The 17,162-nt window shown below is 28.5% G+C and overlaps 1 protein-coding gene across 1 annotated transcript in view; it reads left to right on the plus strand.

Moving 5' to 3' along the window:
- LOC107448371 (UPF0488 protein C8orf33 homolog) overlaps window positions 1–13,083 on the plus strand; it is a 20,474-nt gene extending 7,391 nt beyond the window's left edge. Inside the window, exons 2-4 of the mRNA XM_016063536.3 lie at window positions 2,427–2,514; window positions 6,542–6,676; window positions 12,840–13,083. Of these exons, the coding sequence (XP_015919022.1) occupies window positions 2,427–2,514; window positions 6,542–6,676; window positions 12,840–13,006 (390 nt within the window). The 3' untranslated portion in view covers window positions 13,007–13,083. The remainder of the gene's footprint in view (window positions 1–2,426; window positions 2,515–6,541; window positions 6,677–12,839) is intronic.
- The last annotated feature ends 4,079 nt before the right edge of the window (window positions 13,084–17,162 follow it).

Consider the following 17,162-nt stretch of genomic DNA (forward strand, 5'->3'; position numbering starts at 1 on the left):
AACAGAAAATATTAGACAATTTAAATTTAAAGAAGCTTTTTAATTGAAAAATAATGTTCATAGTATTGAGACTAAAATTAAAATAATTTTAAGTCATTATAATAATTATCAGTAACTAAAATTTATATCTATCTTGAAAAAATTATGTCAGTCACTGAAGTAAAAAATATAAAATTATATATCATATTTTATTATCATCAGCATTGGCACGGCAGCCCTTTGTGAGCCTTCCTCAGAAAATCCTCATCCACACAGTCTCTTTTTGGACCTTCCTCTTGGCCTTTTATTGGAGGGGGTTGCATTAAAGACTCTGTTCGTTCTGGGATTATTCTCACTACCCGGCCCATATTATTCTACTTATTTTAATAGATTTAATGATATCATCACTATTAAAGATCTTGTATATTTCAAATTTTACTAGATAAGAACTGCACTGAATACATAGCACTGCATTTTTTATTCAAATGTCATTATCAAAATTCAGTCAAGTTTACATTTAAATTACAAACAAATTCACAGTGTTCAGACAATTTGTAAATGAGTAATCAATTTTTGTTTTCCTGCGATTTACATCCGACACCCACAATTTAATCCATTTAATTTGAACTTATAATAAATTTTTATAAAATTAATTGTGTTTTAATTAGTTATGATGTAATAATATTTAATATAAAAATTTTATGATTATAAACTTATGTTTTAGAAGATAGTTTTTCTAAGAAATTCATGTTCATTTTTTATGTCTGACACCATGGAATTGCCCAGTTGTAAAAACAAAAACTTATCTAAACAAAGAAACCATGTGGTTAGATTGGAATTCTTTAAATATTCTAATTTCTAATACGAAAAAATAAAAAATAAAATTTAAAAAGTTTTACCTAGTGTTTTTCCATAGAATATGCAACAAGAAATTTGACAGTTTTGCCTTAGCCAGTGCTGAATATCTCTTAAAACAATTGCGCTAATTCAAAACAAATAACATTATTTAAACATTTGACTTTAGATATTAGTTTAAAGAAAATTATGTCAATGAATTTTATTAAGAGCACTGTTTGAATAAAATTAAGTATAAAATGGCTATATATTGAAATGTAAATAAATATAAATATTTACTGATGTATAATCACCTGGAATTATTTTCTTTTGCTTAATAAAAATATATTAAACAGTGCTTATCCTAGGTTTTTTGGGTCACTCAGTAATTTGTATTTGATACATTTGTACAAAGACTACTTTTAACACTTTGAAACATCTTTTATTCATTAAAAGCAATGTCGATCTGAAGCAATATATATCTATCAATCTATTCAATATGGTATATTACAAATAACATTTTAAATAAATTACTTTATAATATTGACACCTTTCTTGTACCCACCTATACTTAATAAGAAAAAAGTAACACGCAAACCTGGAAATTTTATGATTTTTACTGGAAAACCTGGAAAAATCAGGGAAATTTGAAATCTGATTTGAGTGGCCACCCTGAAAAATCAAGAGAAAAAAAAACACAATTTTAAATTAAAATTATGGTTTGCTAATTGAAACTTTAATTTAATAGTTAAAGAGTCTGTCCAAGCCAAATTTGCTACTGCTTAGGGTACCTTCACAAATTCAACTTTGGAAATCAACAAAAGAAAAACAATAATTTCACAAAATACTTTTTTTTTAAAATTTTATTTTTGTGTTTCGTAAGAAACGAATAAATCCATATTTTTGTGTTGATTTTTTAATATTATTTTTAATTTTCACAAATTATGTCTAAATTTTCACAAAATAAATACCTTTCAGAAAAATCTAGACAAACCACTCTAGACAATTCTCTATTTCATCTAGTCTTCAAATTTCAATTATGCATTTGTTACAAAATGGTTGCTATGCATATTTTGTAAATTCCAAACAAATTTTAAGATTGCAAATTTTTCCGCCCTTGCTTATGATTTTAGCGACTTTTGTAGAACATTTGGTGATAATTGTCACCCTACTAGTTTGAACCCTACTCATAAAGAACACATGATCTAAATTTAGCTTTCCAACTTCATAAGAAGTGGCAAAATTAGGAATAAGTGAGTGACGGCTTGTCCTTTTATTTATATAATGTTATGTTTCTCATCTCTAAGAAAACAATTTTACTACACTGTATAAATTTATTGATTGAATAAACTTAGTCACCTCCCTCCCCCCCTCAATACTTGTCAACTATTTTTCAAAGGTACACATTTCATCAAATATAAATCTCATATCTTGCTTGTGAACCAAATAAATTTCAATCTTTTTCCAGTCATAGTTATGGTATGCAGTTATAAAATTGTAAGAATATTTTTATTGTTTTGATAAATATTCTAAACATTTAAGTTGAAGTTTTCAGTTCATCATAGCTTATAAAATATAATATAAACTTCATGATTTTTTTTTTCTTTTTGTAGGAAGAATTTTCACTTGAGGAACAAGTATTTTGGTGCATAAAAAATATAGAACAAAAACTTCAAGTGAAAAATATGAATCCAAAGCAAGGTACTTGTTATAATATGTGTTGGATATACAGAATGAAAATGTGGTGTAATTGGAGTGACTTATAAGTGAATTGTTTTTTGTGAAAATAATTTTATTTAAGTGAAAAGCGCAGCAGACCTACCAAATGAAACAGACCTGCCAATTTCAGAAATTCAAATCCAGAGACTTTTTTTAGATTACATGGTATAGTAAGCAAAACAATAATAAATTAAATTTTTGAACTTCTTTACCCCTAAAAATAACAAAATAAATTAATCTGTTATTTTTAAATGGATTGAATGACTAATTTAAAAATTTTTAAAAAGGTTATATTAGCATTTTTCTAGAATTCTTTCTTCTATAATTTTGTGGAAATACACCATGGCATTTATAATTTAAAACATTAAATTTTGGTATGTGCACCATATCTAATTTAATCCCACCTATCTGATGATTCTTTTTTACTACATGAGCTTAATTAATTCTCAGAAATTTCATAATTTTTCTTAATCTTTTGCAGTGATCTGTTTTTATAATTAAAGATCAATAATAATCTAAAGAATTAATAATGCAGGCGAAAAATAGTTTGCAAGAATGTAACAATAATGCAACAGATGTTCTCTCTTTCAACCAAAATTGCCATTGGCGAATTCCTTTCTCATAACCATAACGATTGGAAAGAACGATTTCTCTTCCCCCTTTCTCCTGCTGCAGGTGTAAAGAAGAAAACAGTTAAACTTAAACATGCAAGTCATTCTCTAAAATGAATGAGTGGGGGTGAAATGTTTAAACTATCTACCTTAAAAATCAAGTTTATCCCCACTTTCAGCTGAAGGTCAACTTTGTTATTTTTAATCTCCAAAATGTACTATTTCAAAATTAGAGATGTTCAAGTAAAATGATGCAACTTGATGAATACATGGATCAATGGAAAATGCTGGTTTTTCCCAGCTTTTTTTTTCTTTTGTTGATTTAAATAGAGATCATTTTTGTTTATTTATTCTCTACTTAACATTTATTTTAATAATTTTTAATTATTTGACTTATTTAAAACTGGGTTAATATAAGTTAATTATATAAGAAATAATGTATTTGCAATAATTTTATGCTATAATTTTGTGGAAAATGAGATTATTTTTTATTTAAAAGTTACCTATTTTAAAGCTTTTATCATTTCATAGCTTAAAATTTCAGATATTTAAAATTAGTGATAAGAAATGGGATGTGTTTTTGATTGTTTTGTGCAGTACAAATATTCTGAAAATAAGATTTATTTTATTCTATTTAATAATTTTTAATATTTTTTAGGATAAGATAGGATAATTTTGAGTAGTACAAATATTCTCAAAATGAGATTCATTTTATTCTATTTAATTATTTTTAATAATTTTTTTTAATATTGTAAGGATTTTTAGTTGTTTAATTAATTGATTTAATAACATTTAAGTATTTGAAATCAAGTTCTGATTAAATGTCATGACGTGATCGTAATTGTTCTATATTGTGCAATTTTGCACTTATTAAGATTCTTTTCATCAATTTATTATATTTTATTAACTTATTTTTAATTATTTTTTAAATTATTTTCTTAATCACTTGGTTTAGATGAAATTGCAGTATTTTAAATTTGCAGGGTACACAAATTAAGTTAAATTTACAGTATTTAATATTTACAGGGGTCTGTTCAGGGCAGATTTACTACCGTTTAGCGGTACCTTCACAAATTCACCGTTCGATCAAACAGTACTTTCACAAATTCAACTTTAACAAAAACAATAGTTTCACAAAGTACTTTTTTTAAAAAAAGCAAATTTTAAAATTTTCATCCATGCCTCTTAAAACTTTGTGGTACAGTTGTCTTTTTTTATGAGTTAGCAGTAGTAAATGATTGCATGCTATAAATTTATGTTTGAATACAAGGCCGGATTTACGTATAAGCTAAATAAGCTGTAACTTGTGGCCCTGAGATGGCAAGGGCCCCCAGATCCCACTTTTTTATTTTAAAGTTTTATTCGGAGCTGGGGCCCTCTGAAGCCTAAAATAATTTTATTTTATTTTTTACATTATCGGACACTTTTCAAAATCTAATTGAAGTGTTTACAAATATAAAATAATTGTTACTCTTCACTTTTCTAACCAAAAGAGCAATAAAACGCTCTTTTGACTGATGAAATATCCCCGTTTTCGCAACTACCATCCACAGAGTTTTCAAATAGCAGCCTCATTTTACACTGGGGGAAAATGCTTTTAGCTTCTTTAAATTGCCTTGAGCATTTTTGTCCCTATTTCAGAAATATCGAATATCCACAGAAACACCCTTTTTTCTGATTTCTGGTCATAAATTGCTTGGAACAAAAATTTTATAGGGCTGTAAATAGGGGGAGGAGGAATATATGTAAAAAAAACTTTTCTTTAAAAAATACACACTTTTTATGGAAAATGCAATCAATTTGTGAAAAATGCAAGTCTCATACAGAAAGATAGTGTAAAAATTGCTTCTAACGTGTACAAAAAGATGTATGGTAAGTGAATAAAATCTCTTTTTTCTTTAGTTGAATTTATAACTATTTGACAACGTAAAACAGCTAAGTCATATAAGTCTTTTATAAATGTCATAAATTAACCTTTAATAGTGATTATAATTTAAAAATAGTTAAATTATTCATCTAAAATTTTGTTATAGTACCTTATTTAGCATTAAATACGTCAATATAGTCAAATTACAAATACAAAGTTTTATATTAAAGCGATGGTGTATGTCACTCATGGTCAATTTTACTCATTTTTGTGATTTTAGGTATACTGAAATTAATTAGGCTTTACATTTTGACATGAAATTAATTTAAAGATGAAAAGCTGTATTTCAGATGTCTGTCAATCTAACTTATTGCATCCTCATCTGTAAGAAATACAAGATAAAATAATATGATAGATTAGGTACTTAATTAATTGAATTTCTATGCTTTTTTTTCATCTGCGCAACAGTCAAGATTTTTTTTTAAAAAAAAACCAACAGTTTTTTTGCTATTTTTTAATCAAACTACATAATTAATACAAAATTATTACTTAATTATTAACTGTTATTTATTAAAAGAGATTTCATCTTGGAGTTTTGCATGGAATAAAATGTGAAACTGATCAGGAAGGGAAAAAAATCAGAAACTTTCATATTTTATGAAACTCATTGTATTGAAAAAGTATTCTTTTCTAGTAAAAAAATTTTACTTCAATAACTTAAATTTACAGTAAATAATCATGTTTTTATTTCTTTTCCTTTTAAAATTTTTTGTATATTACTTATTAGGTTACTAAAATTATTATGTCTCTTTATTTTAGTTTCATTTATGGTAGAAAAAACTCACTGTGATGGCCTGACCTATATCTGAAATGTTGATTTGTTATATGCTTATATACAAGATGGGCAAAATAAAACTGGCATGGAAATCAAGTTTTATGCAGTGTTTTCACTACAGCGCGAGAACGCAAAAATCTCGCATATTTGTTTCTTTTTTTCGCATTAAAAAAAGATTACCGGGAGAAATTCGCGCATTCTATAAATCAATTTCAAAATTCGTGAATTTCTTGCATTTTGAAAAAAGCTTCTAATTACGCCATTTAGAATAAAATCCGTTTCACTTTTCTTCCTGGATCTTTCATTATATTTCCAATTATTATAGTTATTCGGANTCAAATTTTTTATGCACTTATGTAAGATGGACAAATATCTTGTAAAGGCAAAATCTTCTATGATGATGCACCAAAAATATTCAATGCTTTAAAAAATAGAAGACGTTAAAAATGTATTATAATTAAAGAAATGATTTTTTTTCAAGAGTTTTTGTGTTTTTTTAGTTTTTAGAAATCTCACTTAACTTTTTGAAATCTCACCCTGTTTTTGAGAAAGGGTGAGAAATTCTCACCCATTTTTTTTTCTATGATGAAAACACTGTTTTATGTATATTTTCCAAACCAGTTTTATTTTGCCCCCCTTGTACCTTTTTTATGTACCATAAGCATGTTTTAATTTTGTGTTTTACAATTTTTACAGCCAAATCTCTGTTACAATCATTAAAAGTATTAGCTAATGAGAAGACTCCTCTAATTAAAAAAAGGCAAGTAATGCGCATGACCTGTGGGGATTATCGAACTTCTATGCAAGATGAAATGAAACAGCTGAAACAACGTAGGCTCATTTTTCTTTTGATTTATTGATTTTTTTTTTGTCCTATGCTGGGCATTAGTTTTTAAACCATCAGTCTCTGTCTCGTTTGCCATTATAGAACTAAAGGAAAAGTCATTCTCTGTAAAATTTCTATATGCAATGTCAATAAATCCAGGGCTAGTATAGAAGTGATCACCAGTCATGTCACCAAGTCCACATAATGTGGATGTCTGAGAATTCCACGATTCAAAAGAATGTAGATGTTTCTCTAAAAACTATGCAGAGCCTGCAGAACAAGCTTCATTAACAAGGAACCCCATGTATATGCTTAGCTAAGCATATACATATTTTGTAAATTTTTCAAACAAAAGCTATTTTAGATTTAACTGGTTTTTTAATTGGTTGATGTGTTTAATTGGTTGGAATGAAAGTTCTAAGCTGGGAAAGGTTACTATAAGTTTGAACCAGCCTTAGCTAGTTTGTTAGGTAGAACATTACTAGCGACTCTGCTGGCTAGGAATATTCTACAGAAAATTTTATCTCGATCTTCTGTATCTGTTTGTTAGTAGTTATCTGTATAATCTAAATTAATTATAGATTTGTATGCTAGTGTCTTTTTTTATTAACATTACCTATAATGATAGAAAAATTAAAATTTAAAAAAAATGGTATACATGATCATTTGTTTATAAATGTGTACATATATATATAAATAGATAGATTATTGAGGTTAATCATCATAATCATCCAACTTGATTTATCAGGCATATTTGTTTCGTTTATTTTATTATCAGAACACTTTCATATGTTTTTTAAATTCATGCATTTAGGCTTTTTTTAGTGATTGAGGAGCATAATTACTCTAGAAATTTTAAAAAATCTTCTTTGAAATAATTAGTTTGAATTTGATAAAGTTATTGTACAGATGGTGTGTAATATGGTCTATAGACCATATTATATATCATATAGAAATATGACCTCTTTCAACTTAAAAAAAAAAAAAAGTTTAAGGGATATGAATGTTAAGTGATATTTTGAAGACATTTGGATTTCAGGGTTTTTTTTAAAAAAAAAAACTGTAGTCAACTTTTAAATATAAAATGTGAATTACCAAGCTTTTAAATGAAAAAAAAAAGTTTTATTATCAGTTTCTTGATGACAAAGAGTAATTTAAATGTTTTGACATCTCAAATAGTTCATCTGCTTTTGACAGTTAAAACTACCCTGTTTATTTTGCGAAGATTCTCGATTATTAAAGTTTAACAGCTTGTTCTATGAAAAAGTTTTAGGCTACATGCAGTTATTTCAAAAATGTTATTCATTTTGTATAATCTCAATGAAAAAGTGCTCTCATTGACCTGTTTGAAATTTTGTTGAAGTAAATGCATCCCCTTAAGCAAACTGATTGACAGGCAAAGATTTCATAGAGTTTTTTCTTAATTGAATTGAAAAGTAAAGAAACTGCTTTAATGTAAAGGGGTTTCTGATGACTTATAGTAAATTGTATAAACTGCTGACCAGATTTGAATATTTTAAACTAGATTGGAAGAGACAATTCTATTTAATAATCCATTTCTGTAGTAAGTAATCTACCTTTACCTAACTACAATTTAAAAATTAAATATTATATATATNCCATATATATATATCTGTGCAGAAAGTATGAATAAATTTAACATTGTTAAATAATACAGAAAAAAAGTGACCTGTTCGTTTGAAATGTTTTTTTTATTGTGAGCTACAATAATATTATCTAAATTATTTTTTTAGATCATTAAGTTCCTATTTTGAGAAATTTCAGAGTTAAATTTGAATAAAAAAAATCAAATTCACTTATATAAGTAAAGAAAATAAAAAATTCAAATATGTTACATTTTCACAATGAAAAACAACAGTTATACATGCAGCAAGACAAGAAAAAAAAATTTAAATTTAATTAAAGAAACTTTTAATATTTTCAGCAATTTAAGGTCAGTGAGTGTTGAACAATATTTATTTTTCCTAAATTAATCTGAGAGAAAATAATTTCCCAAATAAATGAGGATCAGATATTTTTAGCAAAACCTTCAAAAATATTTGATGGACATACCATGCAACACATGGCTTTAGAAAAAAAGGTTTAACCGTGTTATTCCTAATTAACCATTGCAGCTTTAAAATTTCGATGTTAACACTGCAGATTGACAATATTCTTCATTGAAAAAGAAGGGAGTTAATGAAAAAATATTTTTATTCTTTCAATCATAAAATCTACTTTCAAAACTCTGTTTTGATCTGAAGTTTTTATGTTAACCAGACTAAATTTCTGTCAATTCTTTTCTGCAGTAAGAAATGCTCCTTGGTCATAATTAATTTTGACTTTAAAAGCATTGAGAATTATAAAAACATGGAAATTGTTTTTACTTGCAAACACAGACTTAAATAATTAAGAAATTATTCTTTAATACAACTATTCTGTTTAAATTCTTCATGTGTTCTAGTTAAATTCTTCAATCATTTTTTTTTTTGTTTTATTAATCTATTTTAATTACACTTTTTTTCAAATTTTTTGAAACATTTTATTTTAAAGTGATGAATAAACATTTCAATTAATTATTTTTTCCCTGACAAAAAAAAATTAAAATTTGTTACTTAATTTGGGATGGGCTCATTTGCCACAGGAAGCCATTTTCAGATCTCTGGATCACAACTCACCATCCTACTCAAAACTTAAGCATTTAATTCAGCTAGGTTGTAAATTATGAGTAACAACACATATTCTATTCCAATGTTGCCAAATGTTTGAATTTTAATCAAAATAAATGATCTTCTATTTGTAATATTTTTGTATGCTAGCTATGAAATCTACTTGTTATGAAGAATTTAAACATTCCAATTTAGTTTAGAGCAATGGTTCCAGAACTTTTTTGAGTCACAATGATCTTTTTCAAATAAAATCTTTAAGTAGTTCCCCATCTAGTGGGACTCTTTACAAATATGAGATAAAAATAAATGAAACTCATTTATGTGCAATACAATAATATCATTCCTTTATTTGTCAATAATTTTATATTTTTTTAAATAATGGGATAGATGCACTTGCAGTTCATTACATAATTTTTCAAATTGTGCAATTAAACCAGATACTGTTGCCCTCATTTCTGTTCCCACATTTAACTTAGATATTTATTTTTATTACAGTGACGGCCAAAAACTTAGCTTTGCACAAATGTAGAAAATAGAATTAATTGCAGGGGTTTATCACTTAATGAATAATAATCTTTTATTAAAATCCAAAATTCTGCTAACTTTATACTGGCAAATTTTGCTTAGAAACTCTTGGTGCAAGACAGCTCAATAGGTTTTCTTCTGAAGAAGAATGAAATTCAGAGAAAGCATTGATGTTAAAAAGATCTTGAATCCAATATGTTACCAAAGTTTTCAGATCAAATTATCCAAGTTTTCATATGGAAAATCGTACCAAACAATATGGCTAGCTATGATAGGTGCTGTTTAAAAAGGTTTTTTTGGTGTTAAAAATCCATGCAATATTAGAAAACATTCTTTAATTGCAGAAGATATTGTTTTTGATTGCACCTTCATTCGTTTTTTTTTTTTTTTTGCATTACGAATTTAGTGTCTTTTATTTCTTCAATCAATTATTAATGTCTTCTGTCGTTTGTTGAATCCTGCAACTAATTGTATTAGATGAGTAGCATTTTAGCAGAATAAATGTAACCTACAGAATAAGTATTTCTGCAATGATAATGGAATTTCTTACATTTGGTAATTTGATAAGCCGCCTTGTGAGAGTAAGAAAAGCATTTTTCGCTATTGAAGCTGGCATGAAAAAATTTTTTTTTTTCTGTTTGAATTCTTTTACCTTCCTTTAAAAAAATTTCTTGTGGTTTTCTAACCATGTACATGCGATTAGTTTCCAAATGGCCCTTCATTTTATTTGAAAGCATACAGTCTCTTGCCAATACTTTCATACACAGTACGCATTGTGGTCTCTCTTCACCATTAAACTCTCCAGATGTAAAACCAAGCTGTAAATAAGTTTTATGACATTTTTGACATTACTAACTGAGGAATTGTCCGTAATTTTACTGTTTATTGCTAATACAGTCAAACCCCGCTATAGTGAAACTTCAAGGGACCGAAATTTCTGTTCACTATATCTGTTACGCAGGCAATTTAACTAATGGTTCCCAAACTCCTCCCTTTTATTACACATTGGTCAAATAAATGACTGAAAAATATTATGTCGTAGCAAAAAGTTTGTTATTTTCCATTACTCTTTGTCTTGCGTACAAAAAAAAAATTAGTAATCTTTAGCCGATGAACAATCCTCAATATCAGATATGGAAAAACTTCCCGACTCTCAGATAATTTTTCCTGAATTTCTGTTATTTCGCTTTTTGAACCTGTCTAACCTGCCATTCGAGCACATAAAAGCAGTCTCATAAAATCGCTTAGCAAATTCATCGACACTTGTTTAAAAACTTCGATTGGTGAATCACTTCAGTAATGCTTCTTCAACATCCTTGTGATCTGCTTTTCTCAACTTTTTTCTGCCATCTAAATTTTTTTCATGAGCAAAAATTATGAATTGCCTATTTTTCCATGTGTTACAAACTACAGATTTGGATTGTTTATATTCCCTGCAAATATCAGCTTGATTGCATCCATTTTCAATTTTTCTATCATCGATGGAGAACATTTTACGTTTACTGCTCGCCATAGTTAAATTTGAGACACTTGTTTGCAGGATTTTTTAAGCTGAACTGAGAGCAAAAAGGAGTTGAAATGAGGGCCTTATCAACACACATTAGTGTCCAACCCTTTAACCAATAATGAATAATTGCTCATACCCTCTGACATAAAATTTAGATTGATCTGTCTGACACCTTACAGGGGCATCGTCTGCCTGGGTTGGAAACATCTGCTTTGTTTGTTATGGGATGGGAAAGTGAGATAAAAGAAGCAAACAAGAAAAAATTCTTATCGCTACATTCCCCTCTATAGATGGTATTGAAAACCTGTATATGCATTTTTTTTTAAAGTAGAAATTTCAAAATTATTACAAAAAAATCAGTTGAAGACAGAAAAAAGTTCATTATATCCAACTTCCTAACTTTTTTGGTTCACTATATCCACAAAAAATAACATTATCCGCTTATAGCAAGGCACGGGACCGAACATTTCGTTCACTATATTCGGGAGTTCACTATACTTGTTTGACTGTATAAAACAGATCATCATCAAAGCTAAACACTTACTGAACTGAAAGATCTGGAACTAAGCTAAGCATTTTCTTCTGTCTTCCAGTAAACCTCAATCCCCTCAACCTCCTACAGCTAGTTGAGGCTATCATCCTTGATCAATCTTTAACAGCCAAAATCAAAATTCTCGTGGGAGTTAATAGAGATGTATCATTTTACGCCCCTTACTTACCAAACGTTTAAATGGGTTGACTCAGTCTACATTCCTTATCACTTTTTATTCCATATTTCAATTAAGGAAATTAAAATTCCAGTACAAGTTTTAATAGATGTTTTTTTAGTGAATTGAATTAGGTATGATTTCTATTTTAACACTTTTTTTACCACTTATTTCCTTTCTAAAGTTTGAAGACCACCCATACTTAAGAATTTCAAAACTCACTCATTATAGAAAATGTTCTGATAAGGCTTACTCTTGCAACTTTTCCTGAAATAGTAACAGATGTTTCTTAAAAATTAAAACTACCTTGTGGTTCTTCTGGAAAGACTTTGCACCATCACACTTTGGAAAACACTGGTTTAGAGTATTGTTATGTAGCTTTTCATGTTCCTCCACTAAGCTCAATTATTCTCCCTAACATTTAGAAAATTCATTAAAAAATTTTTGTTAACTTATTAAATATGTTTAAAAGAATACTTAATATTATGATTATTAGTTTTAAAGTTATTGAGAAATTTTGCATCCCTCTCACTCTGCACCCTTCCCTTCTTGCAATTTTTAATAGTCTGTTAATATTTCCATATATTGTACTCAAAACTAACCACTGAATTTTTGTGTCCTTATTTTGTATTTAATCATAAACTAGTCTGTATCATTAAAATCACTAAAGTGTTTCAGATTTATTTAAATTTAAGTTAATATGCTAAAGTTATCCCATAAAAAATGTTTTTGTAATATAATTGTTACTATATTTGTGTAGAGATGAAGAAACATAAAATTGCTCCTGTTGAAAAAATACAAGGAAGTCGTTTTCTGCATAAGAGTATCAAAAACTGTAATGAAGAAAAAGAAGAAATGAAAAAAACTGAAAACAATTCTTCCATTTTTCTTTTCAATTTTCCAAATACTGATGAAATAAATGGATAATTCTTCTTTTCTTGTATAGTAATGTTGTAATTTGTTATACATCTTCTGAAATAAAATAAATATTTTTTTGAACACTATTGACTATGTTTTTTCACTAGTCAAAGTTTATCACTTAATGTTTTTTACAATCTTATGTCATAAGACCCAAGAAAATGCAATGACAATAAAAATGCCCCTAAAAAGATTTGTCTCAATGAAGCGAAATTTTACTCTCATAAATATAGCGTTGTTAGAAGTAAGTGATTAAAAATTCAAAGCAAAATTATAATTTTCGCAGAATGCAAAGGAATTTTTATTACCTAGTTGAACCACCTCTAGCATGATGCACTACAGATGGGCATTGAAGCATACAAGTTCCTTTTAATGTTCAGCAGCATCTTATTCCACAGTTGCTGAAACACTCCTCTAATTTGACTGGACTCTGAGGTTGTCTTAACTTGACGTCCCAACTAGTGCCAGATATGCCTGATCGGGGACAAATCTGGGGATTAAGCAGGTTAAGGAAGGGTGGTAATGTGGTGGAGACAGTCTGTGACCCCCTTGTTACGTGTGGCCCAGAATTTTTCTGTTAAAAAAAGGCTCCTGAAAGCCTACCATGAGTGGAAAAATGTGTGATTGAAGGATGTCACAAACGTACTGCTGGGCTGTCGTGGCACTGTGAATTAATATTAGGGCTATTGCATGTCATGTGATGGCACCTATTCCATCGCACCAGCTATAGGAGCAGTGTGCTGCTGTACAACATAGCAGGATTGAGGCGTTCACTACTGGGTCTTCACACACCCGATTATCGGCACTGCCCATTTCAAATCTAGATTTGTCACTGAAGTAGACTGGTTCTATTTGGTTGCATTCCAATACAGCTGGCATATTGGGTGACATCGCGTAAGACTCACAATTACCCCTTTTATCAATCCACAGCCATTTGAACTCTAGCGTACGCAAGACTACCAACTACTATAATTTTTTGCAAAATATTTTATTGAGTGGGAAATAGTCAAAAGCTAAATCTTGCAGAATTTTGCCAACATTTTAAATCTTTACCATAACAGAACTAGAACAAAGTGTCGGATGTGGTCTTTTGAATCATTCACATGTCGTGGTGTGGAAAATAACTTTAAAAACTAACTAAATGGAGAATCATACATTAAGACATAAATTTACATACCGCTGAAATTTTCCCATAAAGTTTCTTAGTTCTGCAAATGTTGCTACTCATTGCAGGACTCCCAGGAGCCATTTTTCAACAGGATAATGCTTGGTTACACTCAGCATGGGTGTCAAAAGCCTGCCACAATACTATGCTTCCCTGGCCTGCTTAATCTCCAGGATTGTCACCCATCTTGCATATTTGGGATCCCTTGGGACAGCAAGTTATACAGCCACCTAGTTTATTCGAATTCGAGATGTGTTTACAGCCACTGTGGTATAGATGGTGCAGAACATAATAAAGGACTTGTATGCCTCAATGCCTGAACTTATTGTTATTCATTAACTCTAGAGGTGGCCCAACAGGATACTAAGATCCTCCATTCATTTGTATTTTTTTTATCTGCAATAAATGATCAGTTTGCTTTGAGTATTTAATTACTCATTTATATCAACGTAGCATTTACATATGCAAAATTCCGTTCCATTCTGACTACTCTTTCTTAGTGCACAAATTTTTAAGGCAATAAGTGTACTTTTAGTAGCAATTAATTTCTTTTAAGGTACGTTATTTTAAAGAAAGATGATACAAACAATATTTAGCATATTTAACTGCTTGAAAAATATTTAAATTTACTAAATTTTTATGTTGGTGTATAGTGAGCCAAAAAATAAAATAAAAACATCACCCTTAAGAATGTTGAAATCTGTAATTTTACTTAAGTGCAAATACTTGAGATATGCAAATTAATAAATGTCACCCTTGTATTAATTACTAAACGATATTGAAAAATTATTTTCTCTGAATAAATTTACCCTTTAATGTCTTTAGATTTTTTGGAAATTCATATCTGTAACAATAGATATAATTTAAAAACTAACCCTTGCTGCAATTTAGAGACAGTGATCCCAATTGCAGGCGAATGGTGTAAATTATGCTCCCCATGCGTTATTTTTACATTTTCTAAAGCTAAATACAAATTGTAAAAATTATTGCACCCATTTTTTAAAATAGCTTATCCAAAGCTAATTTTATGCAAAAAAAAAATTTCTTGGCTTATTTATTATTTAGATTTTTAATTCTAGTTTTTTTTTTTTTGAATTGTAAAAAAGCATAAGTTTTTTTGTTTCATCTGAAACGTATTTTTCAATGGGTAAAATAATTTTTAACTCCATTTATTGAAAACAATCCAAGTTGATAGGTCAAGGTCACTTTTTAAAATCTGCAATTGCAAGATATAATAATAACTTGCCTCCTATCCATTTCAAATATTTGCTTTTTCCTAACATTCACTTTACTAAATAGATATGAGGAAACTATACTAATATGAATTATATTTCATTTTAATTTTCAAAATTAGTTGTGTGTTTGAAAAATAGTAGCAATAACTGTTGGAATACAACTATGTGGAAATACAATAAAATTGCGCAAATCGAAAGCATCTAAAAGTGATTCTTTAATTTGCACAATTCGAAATTCCCCATACGAATTGATTTAAATTTTTAAAAAATCAAAATTTTAAATGTCATGTGAAAATTCCAAGCTATAAGAGTCAATACGATGAATAAGCGGTAAAATCGTCGCTAATCGAGAGCCCAAAGAAATTATTCTTGAAGTGCGTGGTTCGAAATTCATCGGACAAATAATCTTAACGAAATATCAAGGTTTTAAAAATTACGTTAAAATCGATAGTAAAAAACGCGGCAATAAAACTACATGGGTTTATTGTAGGATCTTCGCTAATCGAGTGTGCCATATAAAGTCATTATTCAAATGTGTGATTCGAAGTTCGTGGTACGTTATAATGAGTTAAAACATCGAGATTTTAAAAATCCCTTGAAAATTCATAGTAATAACTCCCAAAAATCGATTGACATGGATGCATGGTGGAATCAACACTCTTTAAAAAATTAATATTAAAATATGCTACTGCTACTTGAAATTTGAGTGATTTATAAAATCTGATTAAAAAGAGCAGGATTTAAAAAAAATATTTGGAATTTCGTAGTGATAAATACTGAAAAAACGATGAACAACTCGGCCTGCGAATCGGCGTAAATCAAAAGTGTCAAAAAGTGATTGCTCGAATGGAAATTATTAACATAGTATAACATAGAATTAAACCCGGAAACCTTATGACAAATTTTAACCCCTAGCGCTATCTGAGCTTAGCTTTACGCGGTCAACCATTGATAATTTTGTTTGCCTTGTCAGTCCGAAAACGGTCCAATTTCAGAGGCAACGTGAAGTAAATTTTTTTTACCGGTACTTATCGCTTTATTGATTAAAAAAAAATTCTTTACATCTAAATTAGGCTAAATCTAAAGGTAAGTTTAAGACTGAATAAAAGCATTTTTATTAGTTATAACAAAAAAAAAAAATAACTAAAGCAGTTGGAGCGCCTATACATTGGCGATCGAAATGGGCTGCAGGTGGCGAGAGCAGAACTCTCTACCTATGGCAACACTTCACATGCTTTCCCCATTAGCATGTGGAAAGTTATAGAGGAAGGAAGTACGTTAGTTTCTCTCTTGATTTTCATATAGATTAAAATTTTTTAACTTAAAAAACTATATGGAACTGAAAACTACATTAAACATAGTTCCAAAGAAAAGTATCACGGGAATTTTAAAAAATATTTTTATTAAAGGGAGAAAGGCTAAAGGCATGAAACCGCAGGCATTCTTATGTAAATGTATAGAAATTAATAACTGAAATATTAAACTATAAAATATTTACAATTTACCTATCCTGTTCTTTTATTTTAATACCAAAAAAAAAATTCTATTTAATTATTTCAAACATAAATCTTTATCAACAATTATGAAATATAAAATCGTTTCTTTAAAAATAGTCTTGTCTTCTCATTTTTAATTTAAATGTGATTTGATAATGCTAATTTAAGATCTACAAAAGACAGTATGATGTCCTCTATGAGAGCTGTAATGAACTAAAGAATAATTAACTCTCAGTCAGGGTGATATATTTGAAGAGCTTAGAGGAAGA

Source organism: Parasteatoda tepidariorum, chromosome X1, assembly GCF_043381705.1.
Source record: "Parasteatoda tepidariorum isolate YZ-2023 chromosome X1, CAS_Ptep_4.0, whole genome shotgun sequence".
Lineage (NCBI taxonomy): Eukaryota > Metazoa > Arthropoda > Arachnida > Araneae > Theridiidae > Parasteatoda > Parasteatoda tepidariorum.